At 45.1% G+C, this 19,479-nt stretch overlaps 1 protein-coding gene and 1 long non-coding RNA gene across 3 annotated transcripts in view; both read left to right on the top strand.

Annotated features, from left to right (window-relative positions):
- Positions 1–19,479, top strand: part of LOC146396078 (uncharacterized) — a 1,511,729-nt gene that overhangs the window by 105,583 nt on the left and 1,386,667 nt on the right. The gene's annotated exons all lie outside the window — the stretch shown is intronic.
- Positions 1–19,479, top strand: part of MPP4 (MAGUK p55 scaffold protein 4) — a 46,466-nt gene that overhangs the window by 7,546 nt on the left and 19,441 nt on the right. The window contains exons 3-10 of one of the 2 annotated variants that reach the window (XM_021075034.2): positions 1,911–1,988; positions 4,330–4,410; positions 5,831–5,962; positions 7,090–7,171; positions 8,990–9,075; positions 10,958–11,029; positions 11,725–11,921; positions 14,971–15,035. In XM_021075034.2, the coding sequence (XP_020930693.1) occupies positions 1,911–1,988; positions 4,330–4,410; positions 5,831–5,962; positions 7,090–7,171; positions 8,990–9,075; positions 10,958–11,029; positions 11,725–11,921; positions 14,971–15,035 (793 nt within the window). Of the gene's footprint in view, positions 1–1,910; positions 1,989–4,329; positions 4,411–5,830; positions 5,963–7,089; positions 7,172–8,989; positions 9,076–10,957; positions 11,030–11,724; positions 11,922–14,970; positions 18,468–19,479 lie in introns of those variants that run through there. The other variant, XM_084998365.1, reaches the window with a different exon arrangement.

The raw sequence follows: 19,479 nt of genomic DNA, 5'->3' as shown, positions 1-19,479 counted from the left end.
ATTGTGAATAAAACTTCGATGAACCTGGGGGCAGATATCCTTTTGAGCTAGTCATTTCATTTCACTATCACTATATACTCAGAAGTTCGACGTCCAATGGAATATTATTCGGTCATTAAAAAGAAGGAAATCCTAGGGGTTGCCAGGAGCTGGGGGGAGGGGTGTGGGGGGAAATGGAGAGATGTTGGTCAAGGGGTACAACCTTCCAATTATAAGATCACCAATTCTGGCAATCTATTGTACAGCACGGTGACTATATTTAACAATTTGTATTATATAGTTGAAATTTGCTAAGAAAATAGATTTTTTTTTTTTTTTTGTCTTTTGTCCTTTTAGGGCTGTACCCATGGCATATGGAGGTTCCCAGGCTAGAGGTTTAATCGGAGCTATTGCTGCTGGCCTACACCACAGCCACAGCAACACCAGATCCAAGCCACATATGTGACCTACAGCACAGCTCATGGCAATGCTGGACCCACTGAGCGAAGCCAGGGATCGAACCCACAACCTCATGGTTCCTAGTCAGATTCATTTCCTGCACCATGACAGGAACTCTGAGAGTAGATTTTAAATGCTATCAGGATACACACACAAAATGGTAATTTTGTGATGCGATGGAGGTGTTAACTAACCTTATTGTGGTTATTATTTTATTACATATATATGTATCAAATCAGCAGGTCGTACAACGCCTTCCCTTTATGCAATGTTCTATGTCAGCTATATCTCAATAAAGCTGGAGGGGAAACTACCTGATTTCTACCAGGCATTTCTTCCTCCCGGGAAATTACCACAGGGGTTCGAATGTCACTAAAGGCGTTGCCCTTGCCCTTCTGCTGCTGGGAGCTGCCTGGTTCTGTGTTCCCTGCCTCCATCCCGCCTGCCACCCTCCAGGTAAACTGGACTGCAGACACTAAGGTAGAGCAGGGAAGCCCTGCCATCCTGGATCCGGATGGAGAAAGGCTGAGCTGAGCTGGCCTCCTGGACCTCATTTCTTCATCTGTAAGAGACACTAAATTCCCAAAATAAGATTATAGGCTGCACTGCGGAGTCAGGCAGGCTTTGGTGTTCTCAGCCCAACCCTTGATCCTGACATGGAAATTATTCCTAAGGATTAGCAGAGACAAAGTTGGAATTTTTACAAATGAACTTTTACCGGAGAGTGAAGGGAGGAAAGGAAACACATAAAAGAGGAATGCAGGGAGTTCCTGCTGTGGCTCAGTGGGTTAAGAACCCAACACCGTCTCCATGAGGATGCGGGTTTGATTCCTGAATTCATTCAGTGGGTTACGTGTGGAGTAGGTCACAGATGAGTGTTCAGATCCAGTGTTGCTGTGGCTGTGGCATAGGCCTCAGCTGCAGCTCTAATTCACCTCCTCGCCCAGGACCTTCCATATGCCACAGGTGTGCCCCCCCCCAAAAAAAGATCACGGAGTACAAATGAGCATGTAGAGTGTGCCCAGCCTTTCCCTCAGATCCCTGGTGAACCCTGAGCCTGTGGCCCTTGCCCTGTGCCAGTCTCTGGCTCCAAATCCCTATTGGTCTCGAGCCTGAAAACCCTACTCTTACTCAGTTTAAGAATAAAACTTCTGGAGTTCTCTTGTGGCACAGCAGGTTAAGAATCCGGCATTGTTACTGCTATGACTCAGGTCAATGTTGTGGTGTGGGTTCAATCCCTGGCTCAGGAACTTCCACGTGCCAGAGGCACAGCACCGTTTCTTTTTATTAATGATATTGGCAGGGGAAGATCAATTTCCAGTGGCTGCCAATAATTAAGCCTTTGAAGCCTTAGAGCCACAATCTTGAGTTTTTTTCTTTCGGATGACTAGAGACACCTTATTAAAAGGCCAGCACCCAAGCTGCCCAGACTGCTTCTCCGTGTGTCATTCTCCCCTGTTGTCTCCCTGCAGGTTTATGACTCTCTCCAGGATTTCAAAGAAAAGCAGCTCATTCCTGCCACACCCCATGCGCAGGCCTTATCCAACGAGGTAAGGTGATTTTCCTCCGGAGAATAGTAGAGCTTTAATGTGAGGCCGTATTATTCATAGTGCTAGTTTAAATGCTCTAATGGAAAAGTAAAATTGATGATTAGGCATCTAATAAGTGTTTCTACCTGAGCTTTAACAGAAGGAGGAAAATCAGGCCACCGTTTCCCTAAATTAAAACAAAGCACATTTTTTAGCCTGTGTCCATTTCTCTGTTTTTCCCCAAACCATGGACTCAATCACACTATGGAAACAGAGTAACGATCCCCAAGTTGACATCTCCAGTCTGGGCTGCTTCCCTGAATGACAGACCCTTACATCCACCGCCTCCTCCCTGTCCTACTGAGATGTGTAATGGACCCCCTCAAACTTAACGTGCCCTAAACACAGCATCCCAAAGCCGCTCCTCTCTCAGCCTTTTCTAGCTAAGTCAGCTTTGTTGTTACCGTACCCAAGACAACATCTTTGGGGTCATCTTTGACTTTCTCTTCCCCTTCCTCTTCCCACACCCAATCCACAGCTCTGGTTTCAAAATATATCAAGGATCTCACCACCTCTGCGGTGTCATTGAATATAAGCCACCATTGTCTCTTACGTGGATAATTGCAGGGTGGCCTCCCACCTGGTGGCCTGCTTCTATGTGCTCCTCCGTGGTCCCTTCCCATCATGGAAGCCAAAGAGATTCTGTTTAAAGATGAGTCAAACCGTGTCGCTTGCCTGCGCAAGACCACGCTTCCTGTGACTTCCCTTCTCAGCATAACATCAAAGTTCTTACATAGCCAAACATAGCATATCCCGTTGCCTCTTTGCCATCACACTAGTCACCGTCTCCCTTGTTCATGCTGCTCCAGCCAGATGAGCCCCTGTGGTTGTTTGAACCAGACGTGTTCCTGCCACAGGGCCTTTGCACTTGCTGCACCCTAGGTCAATAGTGCTCTTGCCCACATCACTCAACTGTCACCTTCTCACCGGGGCTTTCCCTGGTCACCCCATTTAAAACTGCAGTCCCCTCGGAGCACTCCTTGTCTGCCTTCTCTGTTTTATTTTTCTTCTTCACTCTTCCTACCACCTAATAGAACTCTCTCTTTTATTTATATATTTTATTTATGGTCTGTCTTCTCACTAGAATATAAACCCCACGAGAGCAGGGATTTTTGTCTGCTTATTCACTGCTGTATTTGCATCGCTCAAAACAGTACCTACCATATACTAGATGTTCGAGACATATCTGCTGAATGGAAGAAAGAGAACATGATAAATCTGGTTTTTATTGATTGATCCAACCATATTAAAAGAAAAAAAAAAAAGGGAAAAAACCTCTAATCTCAACTCCAGTAATCAACGACTCAAATTGTTCTCGGTTGTCCACTGGGAAACACACACATGATATTTTATTCAGTTGTGACCCTGATGAGTGAAGCTAAAGCTTGGTAAACTGCTTGTTCCATTTGGCTGTGTGGAATGGCACTGAACTGCTGGAGACTGAGGAGCTGGTAAAGGCCTGAAAAGTCTTATGTCCTGTCAGAAAGCAGGTTGACACCTAAACCACTGCAAAGAGATCAGAATATATTCTGCCTAGCACTTTTTTGTGGCAACAAACATGGATATTGCTAATCAAATAATAAGCCTGAAATACAGATTACAATTCCATATTCCAGCTGAAGGATGGAACATCCCATGGGATTAAGCTACCTGAGTTCTGAACCTTTACCTGGAGAACTCAGATACCTTCATCTGCCCACAAAGCATTCACATTAGCAAAGGGCCATTTTAGAGCCACTAGAGGGGTATCACCTTGGCACCTATGATATTACGAAATTATGTTAGTTCTTCCTCCAAGCCTGTGATGTACAAGGACTAGGGCATTGTGGTTTATATAGTTCCCAAATCTTGGAGTCTAATGAATCCAGGAGGATTTTTTTTTTTTTTTTTTTGTCTTTTTAGGGTCACACCCACAGCATATGGAGGTTCCCAGGCTAGGGGTCAAATTGGAGCTGTAGCTGCTGGCCTACACCTCACTCACAGCAATGCCAGATCCAAGCCATGTCTGAGACTTACACCACAGCTCACAGCAACGCTGGATCCTTAACCCACTGAGCAAGGCCAGGGATCGACCCTGTGTCCTCATAGATACTAGTCAGATTTGTTTCTGCTGAGCCATGATAGGAACTCCAGTCCAGGAAGATTTTAAGCCCTGACATTAAAGACAAGAAATAAGGCATCAATAACAGCTTTTCTTAGGTCAATATCATGTTTGCTGGTATAGCTTATCCAACTTGGGTGAAGTTAACTAGGTAATAATGATTTTTTAAGAATTCACCATGTATGCCTTTCTACTAACCAGGTACTGAAGATATTATGTGAAACCCCCAAGTCCCCTGAGATCCAAGAGCTGAGACAGATCCTTCAGTCTCCACACTTTAAGGCAAGTGCTTGTCAAAATGGAAAAGATACAGCCCTCTGGCACGTAGACTAAGTTGGGAAAAAGAAACAGAAGTGCTAGAAAATATACTCTCTGAATAGATGTTCTATTACTGTAGGTGGGTGAGCCACAGCTTGTCCCTCAAGACATGGGACTCTGATGTGACTGGCTTAGTATCATCGGTCATGGAGCCAAGCCTGCCATATTTATGAGGAGGCTTTCAGAACATCCCATGATGTCTCGTTTCCCCCCTGAAAAGCCATTATTCCTCTAAAATTCTGGGGGGCCATCAAGGTAGTGTATGTCTTTTCCAACTGGGGAACATTTTAAGTTCTGGATAAAGGGTATGAAGGTATTTGGAAAATACAGTATGATAATGATTAGCTCTGCAAGGGGGTATGTGAAGAGCATATGACTGCAGAACAGAAAGCTTTCTCAGAGGACTTATAGATTTTGGGATCAATTGATCAACAATGTAGAACTTTAAGAGAATGTCTGGGAGTTCCCGTCGTGGTGCAGTGGTTAACGAATCCGACTAGGAACCATGAGGTTGCGGGTTCGGTCCCTGCCCTTGCTCAGTGGGTTAATGATCCGGCGCTGCCGTGAGCTGTGGTGTAGGTTGCAGACGCGGCTTGGATCCCGTGTTGCTGTGGCTCTGGCGTAGGCGGGTGGCTACAGCTCCGATTGGACCCCTAGCCTGGGAACCTCCATATGCCAGGGGAGCGGCCCAAGAAATAGCAAAAAGACAAAAAAAAAAAAAAAAAGAGAATGTCTGCTTTTGGAGCAATGGAATTTATGAGTCAAATTTTAGCCCACAAGAGAAACCTAGAGAATTTTCTCCGAGTTCCAATGAAGTTCTGTCCACCGACCCGTCTCTGGCAGGACTGGGGACTGATGACTTCCCATCCGATGAAATGAAATTTAACATAGTGGGCCACAAGAAAGAACTCTTTGAGCATACCCGGTGTACTCTTTTTTCTTATTCTGTTTCACATGGGTCCTTGAGTGTCACGGACAAAAATGAAACCAGCAAGATATTTTGATTATGGCCCCTCAGTCTACCTTAATTGGGGAAACTATTACAAAAGTTGTTTTGTGGTTCAAGTTTATAGGAATGCCATGGATTACACGGGTTGCCAGAAAATGAGAACCGGACAGAACGCATTTTCAAAGAAAAGAAAGACTATATCGTGTGGCTTACCCTGTCTGTGCCTTGTTTCCTCATCTGTCCAAAGGGAACAATAGTGGTGTCTGTCTCAGAGTTCTTGTGAAGATTGAGTTAATCCACACACAACACTCTGCACCATGCTTGGTGTGTACGTGCTGGTTGCTGCTGTGGGTCTTACACAGGATTGCGTCGCCGTCTCTAGGTGGGCATGTCCTGTGTGTGACCTTTGCTCACCTTTGCCTTCTCTGTTCCCAGGCCTTGCTCAGTGCCCATGACACTGTGGCTCAGAAAGACTTCGAACCCCTTCTTCCCCCCCTGCCAGACAATATCCCTGAGAGCGAGGAAGCAATGAGGATTGTGTGTTTGGTGAAAAACCAACAGCCCCTGGTGAGGAAATCATTTTACCTTTTCATTTAGAAGGAAACCAGGGTTAACTGAACTAAGTTATCTAATAGTTATTTGGGTACTAGTCTTTTTTTGTGTGTTTTGTTTGTTTGTTTGTTTGTTTGTTTTGTCTTTCTTTGTCTTTTTAGGGCTGCGTCTGCGGCATACGGAGGTTCCCAGGCTAGAGATCTAACCGGAGCTGCACCTGCCTGCCTACACCACAGCCACAGCAACACCAGACCTGAGCTGCATCTGCTTCCTACACCACAGCTCATGGGCAATACTCCATCCTTAACCCCCTGAGCAAGGCCAGGGATCGAACCCACAACCTCATGGTTCCTAGTTGGATTTGTTTCCACTGCGCCATGACGAGAACTCCCCTTGGGCATGATTCTTGTCTGTGGTCATGACATTCCCAGAAAATGTCATGGGAATCCACAATAATAATGATCAAACTGTGTCTTAATGAACTTTGTCTGTGGTTTCAAACACATCACAGGCTATAATGTTTTCACTAGGAAAAATTTCTACTTAGTGTCTTTCTTATTTCAGAGCTGTGAGAAATAAGAAATTATTTATTACTTAGCACTCTGACATGCACATATATTTCATTCAGTCCTGATGTATTTGCCTAAGTTTTTTTTTTTTTTCCTTTATGAAGGGGAAGCTAAGTGAGGCATTAATTTATTCCCTAAGAATCATCCCTTTGATTAGGGACATTGATCAGCTTGTAGTTGTGGAGTTTTCTTTGTCTTTAGAAGGATCTAATTTTTTTTTTTTTTTTTTTTGGCTATTTTAGGGCCACGCTTGTGGCATATGGAGGTTCCCAGGCTAGGGGTCAAATTGGAGCTGTAGCCTCTGCAACTCGGGATCTGAGCCACATCTTCCACCTACGCCACAGCTCACAACAATGCTGGATTAGAAGGATCTAAATATTTTTGACGTCTGTGTGGTTGGATAGAGACTTTAGTAGGCCAAGCTTGCATGGCCTTTCCTTTTTGATGGCACGGTATTCATGACCCTGATTGGAATGAATAGTCTCCCCTCAAAGACCAGAGTGACATCCAGGGAAGCCCCCAGAAAAGTAGTCATGTTAAATAAAAAAGGATTCCACTGTACTCTCTCCCCAGGGAGCTACCATCAAGCGCCACGAGATGACGGGGGACATCCTGGTGGCCAGAGTCATCCACGGCGGGCTGGTCGAGAGGAGTGGTAAGCTGGAGCAGCAGGGTGCAAGAGTGACCAGGAAAATAGGGAACGCTTGATTGTTTAATGTCACTGGGGAAGCCCCTGTTTTCTAACCAAGGTTCAGCTTAAGTTCTATTGCTTGGTGGGTTTTGTTTGTTTGTTGTTGTTGTTTTAGATTGAAGAATCTGTCTTTTAATTTGTGTGATGCTTTACCATTTTCAAAATGATAATGTCATAATGAGTCATACAGAAAAGATTAAATTATCTTCACATGCTATTTTTCCAAAACTAGGAAAGTACCTAAAATTCTTTGGAAATATTCTCATCTGAGAAATACTTTATTAGCTTTTTTTTTTTTTTTTTTTTTTTTTTGGCCATACCCACAGCATCTGAAGTTCCCGGGCCAGGGATTGAACCTATGCCACAGCAGCAATCTGAGTCACAGCAGTGACAATGCTGGATACTTAAACCATTGGGCCACCAGGGAACTCCAGCTTGATTAATAACAAGGAAAAAAAAAATACGTTTTGGAGAAATCCCATCTCCCTTCCTCACTGAGGGGCCCCCCCACTACCCGCTCCCTTCCAGGCAATAATCAACATTCTCTCACTTTACATTCCTGCGGCAACCTAACAAGCTAAGTATTATCACACCACCTTGGAGATGAGGCAACTGAGGCTCAAAGGGATTACCTACCTTGCTCAAGATTTCACAGTTTGAGTCAGGGTTCAAGTCCTGGTCTGCCTCGCTCTCTATTCCCAACTTTCACTCTTCCCCTGGTCCTTCTGCTTTCAGAAGGGCATAGCTCTTTCCAGCCTCAAATGCCTTTTGCTTGCTTTTTCTACCAGGGGACCGAATTTCCTTCCTTTCACTGTTGTGCTTCAGAAACAGGTGGTTTTACACCTGCTGTTGGTGTCCATCGCTGCCGATGGCCCCAGAAACCTGGCACAGGGTTCCTACCCCAACATTCTCAGAGGAATCACCCAGGGAGTCCCTACTTGCTAAGTCCACTGGCCCTTCCTCTGGTCTCAGGTTTATTTCTACTTCTGTAGCCCATTTGATGTTAGTGACTGTACCTTTCTTGAAATTTTCCTCATCCTTGGTTTCTGTTCCATGACATGATCCTGCTTCTCATCACCACAGTCTTACCTCCTATTTCTCAAGGCTTAATCTTAACCTCCAAGTTTCTTAACATTTTCTCTTTTCAACCATGGCTCCTACTTCCATTCCTTTTATCATTTACTCATGACTCTGACATCTTTATTTTTAGTGTTATCTTCTTACCAGTGTTCCCGTTCCATTTTACAACATCCAATGAGTGAAAATAAAAACAACATCACCACTTAATAACCAGTGTTGGTGACGAAGTGGGAAAGTGCAGTTCTCATGCGCTTTTGGTGCTGCTATGAATTGGAATGTTTGAGTTGTTATTATTATTTCATAATGAAATGTAAAATGTCAGAGCATGCTTAGATTAGCGAGTAGGTTAAGTAGCTTGGGAATAGTTAACTTTTTTTTTTTTTTTTTTTTTTTTTTTTTTTTTGCTTTTTAGGGCTGCACCTGCAGCATATGGAAATTCCCAGGCTAGGGGTCGAATCAGAGCTGCAGCTGCTGGCCTACACCACAGCCACAGCAATGTGGGATCCAGGTCATGTCTGTGAACTATACACCACAGCCCATGGCAATGCTGGATTTTTAACCCACTGAGCAGAGCCAGGGGTCAAACCTGCATCCTCATGGATGCTAGTTGGGTTTGTTACCACTGAGCCACAACTCTGCTACTTAACCATTTTTTGCCCATCTCTTTGTATCCCTTTTTGTTTCATGTTCCTGTTTGCCTAGGGTTGTTATATGCTGGAGACAAACTGGTGGAAGTAAATGGAATTTCCGTTGAAGGACTGGACCCTGAGCAAGTGATCCATATTTTGGTAACAGTCACTCACCCCCACCCCTCCAACCCCCGCCTTCTCTGTGACTCAGTACAACAGCCACATCCAGCCCATGGCATGTGCACAGTAACTGGTATCCCTCTCAGCTTCCCCTCTCCAGGCCCCAGAATGCATGTCTCTCTCTATGCAGCTTGTCCCCCTTCCGCAACCCCCTCCCCAGATGGTCTGATCTCCCCAGATGGAAGGAGACTTGCCTTCCCAAGCTGCTCTTTCAGCCTCAGGCTGACCACCAAGTTCCCCAACCCAGGTCCCTCATCACTGGAGTTGCTCCCCTGGAAACTGAGCCCAGGGCAGGCAGCGTGAGACCTGAGACCGTGAGGACTGAAACCTGAGCAAACCAGCCCTGCTCTCCTAACATTTTTATACCATTTCCTTGAGGCAGCTTTGTGGTGGAAAAGAAGTTGCCAGAGGGCAGCAAAAGGGAAGAGGGACCCCGCCACTGTCCTTGCAGTTGGAATGGGGATTTATGTCCCGATTATATGATCCTGCGGTCTCCTTTTGGTCCTCATTCCCATCCTTCGAACCCGAGTCCGGTCCAGCTGTCAATAGCTGTAGCAGCAGGGCCCTGCCCACCTCCCTCAGGCACACCCCCAAGAGTGGGTTCTGAAGTCAGTTATTATATTTTACATAGACTAGTGGTTCTCAAACTGGGTTCCTGGGGGGAATTCTAGATTTTCATAGATGTGCCTTAAGGACTAAGATGAGAGGTGATATTATAAGGAGCATACCAAGCACCCAAATATTTTGCAAACCACCATACAAGCATCTGTGTGGTGTATAAGGCACTACAAGGGCGAAAAGGATTATCAGTCACAGACACACCTGCCTTCACCCCCGTTCTTTGGTGCCAGCTATGGAGTTGCCAGGAAAGTAGGATCCTGGAGTCCCTGAGTGAGAAAGAGATCTTTCTTGTTATTTTTGTTTGTCTTCTTGCCTTTTCTAGGGCTGCTCCTGTGGCATATGGAGCTTCCCAGGCTAGGGGTTCCATCGGAGCTGTAGCTGCCAGCCCACACCTGAGCCACAGCAATGCGGGATCCGAGCCATGTCTGTGACCTACACCACAGCTCATGGCAACGCCGGATCCCCAACACACTGAGCAAGGCCAGGGATCAAACCCGCAACCTCATGGTTCTTAGTCGGAGTCATTAACCACTGCGCCACAACGGGAACTCCCAAGATCTTTCTTGTTAATCTCTATATTTCCAATACCTGTCACAGTGTATGGGACAGGGAATTCTTACCTCCCCCATCAGGCTAGGAGATTCTCTGTCTCCTCTCCCATTAGCTGGGGGGAGAAGCCTTCGTTACTGAATCTCAACTCACTGCCCTCCCCTTGATGCTTCTGAGGTCCAAGGAAGTAAGTAAGGCTAGAAGGAAGCTTCTCATCCCACCTCCACCCCCAGTCCACCTCCAACCAGAAGATTTGGGAGACCTTTGTCTTCTTCCCCATCAGACTGGGCTGCCTGGTACAGAAACAGGTGTTCAGGAAAGAATTACTGACTGAGATTCAAGGAAGAAAGTCAGACCAAGAGTTCATCATCTTCCCCAGGGCCTGTGGGAAGACGACCTTGTGGAGTGGGCTGTCCTGGTGGCAGCGAGACAGAGGGTCCCTGGGAGAGGCCAGCTTCAGTGGGGTTTTAACAGACCAATGACCCTGGAGCCCCCAGCAGGGCAGAAGTGGAGCTAAATTTCTTCCTAATGTCCATGTGGGGTGGGTGGGTGGTGATATTTAGCCCTCGAACCCCTGTCCAAGCCCCCGTGGGAGATGTCACCCTTCGACCCGAACGCTTTGAGTTGTAACTCCATCTGCCAAACCCAGCCAACTCTGCGATTTGTCATTCTCTCCTCTGACATTTTCTAGGCCATGTCTCGTGGCACAATCATGTTCAAGGTGGTTCCAGTTTTGGACCCTCCTGTTAATAGCCACAAGATGGTAAGCATTTAGTGAGCCTTTGTACCTACCCACATGACTCCTCCATGCACAATAACTGTGACAAAATACTTTGTATCTTACTACTTGCATCTATAATGTGTTGAACATTTGTTTGATACTGTATTGCATAGTTTCCAATATTGATGACAGAAGCAAATCAGTCAGTGAATACAATAAAAGGAGGTGGGGTCCAAGAAGAAGTAACATCAAGAACAGTGAACATTTGAGTAAAAACTTCTCAGAGCTAAAAGATTCTAGTCCCAATGTCACTTTTTTCCCCATGACTCTTAGACTCAGTTCAAGAAGGCAATTCTTTTCATTGAGGATGGAGAGGAAAGATAGCACGAGTGGGTGGAGGTGTGGGAGAAATAGCTTTAAGTCTTGGAGTTCCCACTGTGGTGCAGCAGAAACCAATCTGACTAGGATCCATGAGGATGCAGGTTCAATCCCTGGCCTTGCTCAGTGGGTTAAGGATCTGGTGTTGCCAAGAGCTGTGGTGTAGGTCTGACATGGCTCGCATCCCACATTGCTGTGGCTGTGGCATAGGCCGGCAGCTGTAGCTCTGATTCGACCCCTAGCCTGGAAACTTCCATATGCTGTGGGTGTGGCCCTATAAAGCAAAAAGAAAAAAAAAAATGGTTTAAGTCTTAAGAGCCCATGGGTAAAGGGTTTTTTCTGGTGGTGCCATTATGCAGGTGTACGTTCGTGCCATGACCGAGTACTGGCCCCAGGAGGATCCCGCCATCCCCTGCATGGACGCTGGGCTGCCTTTCCAGAAAGGGGACATCCTCCAGATTGTGGACCAGAATGATGCCCTCTGGTGGCAGGCCCGGAAAATCTCAGACCTCGGTACCTGTGCTGGCCTAATCCCTTCTAACCACCTTCTGAAGAGGTAAGAAAACTCACCACTCTTGGGCTTAGGACCAAGCCATCAGGAAATAAAACATCTTCTCAGGCTTCTGTTATCACAGTTCAGATGAGAGAGAGACAAGCAGATAGACAAACACACACACACACATGCACACTCACACACACACACACATTGGTTTATAAATCCAAACATCAACTTGTCAGTATGCCCTAAGCAGCTTAAATAACAAAGAGATCAGACTAATTATACCAACCAGAAAAAGAGAGACAAATATTTGGGAAACGAAATTAAACTCTAAAAATTGGTTCTAACTCCCTCTATTACTCTTTCAAGGTGGCGTTGAAACCTTAGTTACTGAATCTCAATGCACCACCCTCACCTTGATGCTACTGAGGTCCAAGGAAGTGAGCAAGGATAGAAGGAAGATAGAAAGGGGCCCAGGCTCAGCCCATGTTAAGAGATCACGAAGAAGGAAAGGAACCAGCGATGAGACTGAGAAGGAAAGGCCAGTGAGGCAGGATGAAATTCACCTACATCAACTGCTCTGAGGGAACTGAGAAGCGACCATTGGATTTAGCAATAGATTAAAAAAAAAAATCTTGATAAAAGCAATTTCAGTGGACGGATGGGGCCAAAATCTTAGCAAATTGGGATGTGAAGAAGTTGACCACAATGAGCACGGAAAATTCTTTGAGACGTTTTGTTTTCTAAGGCAGAGACGAGTAATAGAAAAATAGCCAGAGGGGAAAGTGAAGGGGTATGAGAGAATTTTTTTAGATGGGGTTCATCATGGTTGTGGGAAAAAAATCCAGTGAGGGAGAAATTTTTATGATACAGGAGAAAGAGATTTTCTGCTGTTGGTGTCCTTGAGGAGGCAGAAGGTGACGCGGTGGGGACTCCAAGCAGAGGGGTTGGTCTTGTCTGGGATCATGAACCGTTCACCGCCAGCAACAGGAGCAGGAGAGAATCCAGTGTGTGGGTGCCGCTGAGGGCAAGGGACACGGTGGGAGCTTGTGGAAGTTCTCTTCCATCTGCTCTTACTTCCTCTGTGCAATAGCCATGTCATAAGCTGAGGATAAGGGTGGACAGGAGTTCCTGAGAAGGAAAGAGGAGAAAGTTTGAACTGTTTCTATGAGAGCTGGAGAGCAAATGGATTAGATAAATACAGGATGATCAGCATTGGGTGGCCGACTTAAGGTTAAAGGTCATACATTTATCGTGATTCTGGTCAGCATCCTGGGGTGCAGGTCCAGATTAGACAGAGTTAGACTTCACAGTAAATCAAGAAAGGGCCAGGCGTTCCCATCATGGCACAGTGGAAACGAATCTGACTAGGAACCATGAGGTGGCGGGTTCAATCCCTAGCCTTGCACAGTGGCTTAAAGATCTGGTGTTGCTGTGAGCGTGGTGTAGGTTGCAGGTGCAGCTCGGATCTTGCGTTGCTGTGGCTGTGGTGTAGCTCCGATTCAACCCCTGGCCTGGGATCTTCCATATGCCACTGTGCGGCACTAAAAAGCAAAGAAGAAAAAAAGAAAATAAGAAAGAAAGAAGGAAGGAAGGAAGAGCGGGCCAAGGGAGTGATTTTAATGAAGGACCATGACATTTCAGCTTGTTAGGGAGGAAGACGACAGGGTCAGGGTCAATGGAAGGGAAGTAAGATCAGTAGATTACAGGTCCCCTGGGAGTCAGCAGATTATTGGGATTGGGAAGAGAAGAGGCTCTGGTAAAAGAAAGAGATGCTGGAAATTGAAATTAGAACGAGAAGGTAGTTTCAGTGCTGAAAGGTCTATCGTATGACAGTGGCTGAGGTCACTGGAAGGTCATTGGAAGAGAGGAAATCAAGGAACAGAGCGGCTGGGGGAGGGGGTCGCCAGGGGCATTTACGTGCCTAATAAAATCATCACAGATTATGGCAGGACAGTGTTGAGGGCATGAAAGGGGGCAGGAATGATCGGAGAATGGCTCCCAGAAGAGTCAGGGGAGTGGTGTTCAAAGTAGGGGCTTCTAGGGAAGCGGGAGAGAGATCTGGAGGTGGCCAGGAGAAGCAGGACACAGCCCCCACCTCCAGGGCTCATGTGCGAGGGCCTCATGTGGTGATGTGATGGAGTTGGCTCTCGGAGCCCATGGGCACCGCTTCTCACACCCACCATCAGTGACATCAGGGTGGCAGCTTGAAATCAGCCACAGTGGGAATACTGACACGAGCAAACTCAGCCAAGCTGCACATCAGGGGTCCCCTCCCTTGCAGGCTGCTTCTCCGGCACCCCATTGCGGGTGGGAGAGGAAAGAGAGGGTGGGGAGCCGTGACCTCGGGGCGACCTGGGTTTTAGTTGCAAGCAGGCGCTCATGCAAAGCACGGGAGGAGGTTTGAGAGATTTGGCTGAAGATTTACTGCCAGTTCCAGAGGGTGTGTCAAAAGCCTCAGGAAGAGGCGGTGGTGAATAGAGCCTTCTAAGGATTAAAGTGCAGAGGATCAGGGATGACCTGAGTTTGGGGGCTGAGGACACACACAGGGATAAAGGCCTGATGAGATTAGTCCTCAGGGTCTCAGAGCAGAGAGCGGCAGCGAGGAGGCTCCCGTGAGGGTCTTGCAAGGAGCACAGAGGAACAACAGGTTTATTGAATTAGCACACACAAAAAAGGCAATAGGAGGAATTGAAATTCCTGGGGCTCTAAAGGGACCGAAGAGAGCATCACAGCCTGGGAAGGAAACCATAACAGGCGGGGAACCTTCTGAGGCCAACCGGGGCAGGCTAAGGTACAGGAGAGGTGGTGCCGTGGCTCGTGCCCTGCAGCTCTGCAGTGTGCCAGCTAGTGGCCTGACTTTCAATCCAAGTCAGAGTGGCTCTGCAAAGATGCCGTGAGGCGGGAAGAAATCATTAGACAGACTGCATTTGGAGAATGTATGTGACAATGTGTTTGGAGATGAAATCTTTTTCACTTGGGAGAAGGTAATAGATTATTTCTAGGGAACATTCTGTCCTGGATCTATTTCACCTAGGTTAACCTGGGTTCATCTTTTTTTTTGTTTTGTTTTTTTCCTTCTCACAGTGTATTTCTTTTTGCATAGGAAGCAACGGGAGTTCTGGTGGTCTCAGCCATACCAGCCTCACAACCACCTGAAATCCGCCATATGTGAGTGTGCTGCTACCTCAACCCAGTGTGTCCCTCGTGGGGAAGGCTGCTCCCTCTCCTGGGGCTGTCCAGTGATGAACTTTATGTTTTAATTTTATTGAAGTAGCGTTGACTCACAATGTTGTGTTAATTTCTGCTCTATAGCAAAGCGATTCGGTTACACATACATATACATTCTTTTCCATTATAGTTTAATCACAGGACGTTGCATCTAGTTCCCTGTGTTGGACTTTGTTGTTTATCCAATGGAGGATCTTAAATGTCTCCAGGCCCCAAATTACCTCCTGGAAGCCCTCTGAAATCCTCCCACAGACATTCATGCCTTTGGGTTTAGAAGAGTCTTCAGTTCGTGAAAATGCAGACGTTCTTGTGTCGGTGATCCTTCCGTGATCCCTCCTTAGCTTGATCTCCCAAGATCTCGACAGCTCGTCCATACAATGATACATCTACTGTCAAGCCAGGCTGCATCGTGGCACAGTTTTGTGTGCCTTCGATGAGTCCTCATGGAACTGAGTTATTGTTAATGAGTGTCGTTTGTTCAGTACACGGTGTTTTCAAATGGCAGTCGGGGAGTGGTCAGTGAAGGGATCCACAGTGGCCAACACTGATGAATGACTTACTCAGTGAAGGATGCTGGAGCTTGGAGAACACGCCTGGAACCTGCTGAGGAAAGCCCTTCTGGCAGCGGTCACAGGAGGGGAAGAGGTGCCAGGAGGAGGGAGAGGGGCATGGACAGGGGGCCGGGAGGGCACTAAAGTAAACAGATTTGCCCATGGAGAGTCCTCACCTATTTCACTTCTCACTTCTTGGAGCTGAAATTTTTTTTTTCTCTTGAAAAGTACGATGACAACTCTAGAGATATTTTTGAAAGAAAACACCCCTAGAATTCCTTTATACTGATGATACTTTCATACTACCTTCCAGTTATGGAAATAGTTCACATGATTACAGTAACAGCTGTAATACTACTTTTTAACCTAACATTTTTCACAGAAATATTTGTCATGATATAATCTTCATAATGATATTTTAATTCTTTCCCCTGTGCTTTGAAAATGTTGGTTTACCAAACCAGATGGAAGTGTTTCTTTAACTCATTTTTCTATTTCATTTATCAAAGGCATATGAAAATGCTAGGCTTCTAATCGGTGTCTGATAACTAGTAGGACTCCTGGTTGACATTAACTTGCTTGCATAGCCTTCATGTCATCTCTATTAGACTTTTTGCAAAGTCTATCCTGAAAAGACTTTGCAGTCCCATATCATCACCCTCACAAATCTCTACGTCCAGGAGCCCCAGGTTTGGAGCCGCTGACTTAAGGGGTCACCTTTCACAGGCATGTTTCTGATGGAGCACATCATTTTCTAAACTCTCCGGTCATTTCTTTTTAACTGTGGTAGATGCTGCTGCTAATAAATTTTATTTTGTATCTTTCTATTCTCCTTAAATGTTATCATAGGAAAAAAAAAAATCTCAGTAGCGGGGTTACTTACTTATGAGGTATAGGCAACTTTACCTAAACAAGAGTTATTGAAAAATGTCAGGTGTATGTTACAGATGGTTAATAAAGTTATTTACTGGCCTTCCTGCTATGGCACAGTGGGTTAATGATCCAGCCTGTCTCTGTGGAGGTGCTGGTTTATCCCCAGCCCAGCGCAGTAGGTTAAGGGTCCAGCATTGCTGCAGCTGTGTTGTAGCCTGAGAACTTCCATATGCCGTGGGTGCAGCCCAAAAAACATTTTTTTAAAGTTAAAAGTTATTTACGAAGATGCACTTGTAGTTGTCATACCTCGTTCTCCCTCTCTCTTTCCTTCATTCCATTCAAGATTTGAGTTCCTGGAGTTCCCATTGCAGCTCAGTGGTAACAAACCTGACTAGTAACCATGAGGATGCGGGTTTGATCCCTGGCATCACTCAATGGGTTATGTATCCAGTGATGTTGTGTGCTGTGGTGCAGGTTGCAGATGTAGCTCAGATCCTGCATTGCTGTGACTGTTGTGTAGGCTGGCAGCTGCAGCTCCAATTTGATCCCTAGCCTGGGAACCTCCATATGCCAAGAGTGTGGCCCTAAAAAGAAAAAAAAAATTGAGTTCCTAAGAGATATTGAATAAATAATAAGTGATACCGAATAAATAATATCTGTATTAATTCAGATTTGAGTAGAATGCAACTCATAGAGCTGTTTGGGATAGGAGGGAGTAGGATTTGCCAGAAGCAGGAAGGTCCCAGTAAGGCTCTTAAATATATTCATTTCTATAGGATATTCATGTATCATTTTGTTACTAAATGTCTACTGAAATTTTTGGAGAATAATTTTGGTACTCTGCTTTTCCTACTCTAAGTAAGTTAATTTGAAAAACTAGAGCATGAACTCTTTTGCTCTCTCTTTTTCCTCTTGCTCAATCATTTGTCTGTACCCAGCAATTTCTATGGAAGAAGGTAAGAAATAGTATTGGGGGGGCGGAGGGAGAGGAAGAACTCATCTCTAAAGCCTCCTAGAAATTTCCTTAATTCACTTCACTTGAGCTATTTATTAAGTTCTTCCCATGTGCCTAGTAGTGTGCCAATCACTAACACCCTAATTTATAAGACATCGATCAAAAGAAGCACACATGGCATAATTGTCCTTAATCTGTAACTCTGGGATCTAAGAGAGCCACTGATTTTGCTCTCTCAAAATCAACAGTTTTGCACTATCAGCTAGCTTAAGTGTTATGGATTGATATATACCCTGCAAAAAATGCATACATGTGTTGAAGCCCTAGCCCTCATATGACCGTATTTAGAGATGGGGACTTTAGGGAGATAATTAAGATCAAATGAGGTCGTAAAATCAGGGCCCTAATCCCAAAGAACTGGTGGCCTTAGAAGAGGAAAATAAACCATCTCTCCCTCTCTCTTTTTTCCTCTTTCCCTCTCCCTCTCTCTCACAGTTTAGAAAAACCAGGGCCCCTTGCGCTGTCATTAGAGATCTCTCCTGGCCTCTACAAAACAGGAACAGCAATTGTAGTTTTGCCTTTAAAACAAAACTCTCTAGTTATGTCCCAGGAACTAATGGATTCTGTTGTTCACTGTTGTTATAAGTTACTGACCCATAAAATAATCTCTAAATGAATATAAGGCGTTGAACGACAGTATTAAAAATCTTAGTTGTTGGAGTTCCCCTCATGCGTGGCACAGTGGTTAACCAATCCGACTAGGAACCATGAGGTTGCGGGTTTGATCCCTGGCCTTGCTCAGTGGGTTAAGGATCCGGCGTTGCTGTGAGCTGTGGTGTAGGTTGCAGACGCGGCTTGGATCTGGCATTGCTGTGGCTGTGCCATAGGCTGGCAGCTACAGCTCCGATTGGACCCCTAGCCTGGGAACCTCCATATGCCATGGGAGCAGCCCTAGAAAAGACAAAAAGACAAAAAGACAAAAAAAAAAAAAAAAACTCAGTTGTTACTTGCTTACCTGTACTTCTATCTCTATAAAAGAGAAAATTCTCCATGGTGTATGTTACTTAAAACATTAATTAATGATACAAGCTTTAAGGAGGTGGTGATAAACATATTACCTTATAATATTATGGCTTATTATACAGACTATAACTTGCAATTTTGGAATATGTATAAGACTTATTTATTAAACTACTATTTATTGATCGCCTGGGAATTGCTGGGTACTGCTCCAGGCATAGTGCTGAAAGAAAAAAAATTTTTCATAGCATATGTTCAAATCAACTGTTTTGATAAAGAAAAATTTAATTCAACTTAATAGGTGATTGATCATGTACCTATCATCTAGAAGACCATGTTTATATAAAATATGTAAAAACTAGTTAAGATGGTTTCCACTTTCAAGGAGCTGTCTAGGAAGGCCAGTAAGGCAAACAGCACCCAAATGATTATATTACAAAGCAGAGCATCTGTGCAATAGCACAGAACTCACAGTAATAGGAAGAAAGTGTGTGGTTCATGGCAGGGATGTTCATTTTGATCTGTGTTGAGATGGACCTCGAAGCAATACAGGCAAAGGGAACAGCATAGGCAAAGGCACAGAGGAAGAGCCAAAGGCATCTGTCTACTCTAAAAGGAGTGTGAGAGGCGCGGAGACAACAGCTTTCATAGTTGGGTTTGGGTCACACTCTGAAGAGTTTTGAGACTTAGCATGAATGGTTTTAAGAGTTATATTCTTTTCTTAGAGACATCCTCACTAAAGGTAAAAATTGTTACCATTATTGAGCACTTACCATGTACCGAAGCCTTTCCTACATTATCTCAATCCCATCCCTGGGAGTAAGTATTATTACTAGCCCCATTTATAGATAGAAAACTGAGGCTTAGAAGTAAACTAATTTGTCCAGCATTCTAAAGCTTATATTTAAAAAATTTCAACCATTTGATGTCCTGTAACTTCCCAGAGCATACATTTTCAATTAGTACAGGTGAATCCTTTTTTTTT

This window comes from Sus scrofa, chromosome 15 (genome assembly GCF_054392235.1).
Source record: "Sus scrofa isolate SSC_HxYL_T2T_F1_AM1 chromosome 15, Sscrofa_HxYL_maternal_Yorkshire_Landrace_v2.0, whole genome shotgun sequence".
NCBI classification, from domain to species: domain Eukaryota; kingdom Metazoa; phylum Chordata; class Mammalia; order Artiodactyla; family Suidae; genus Sus; species Sus scrofa.
The sequence above is the reverse complement of the archived record's forward strand: the minus strand, read 5'-3'. Positions and strand labels throughout refer to the sequence as shown.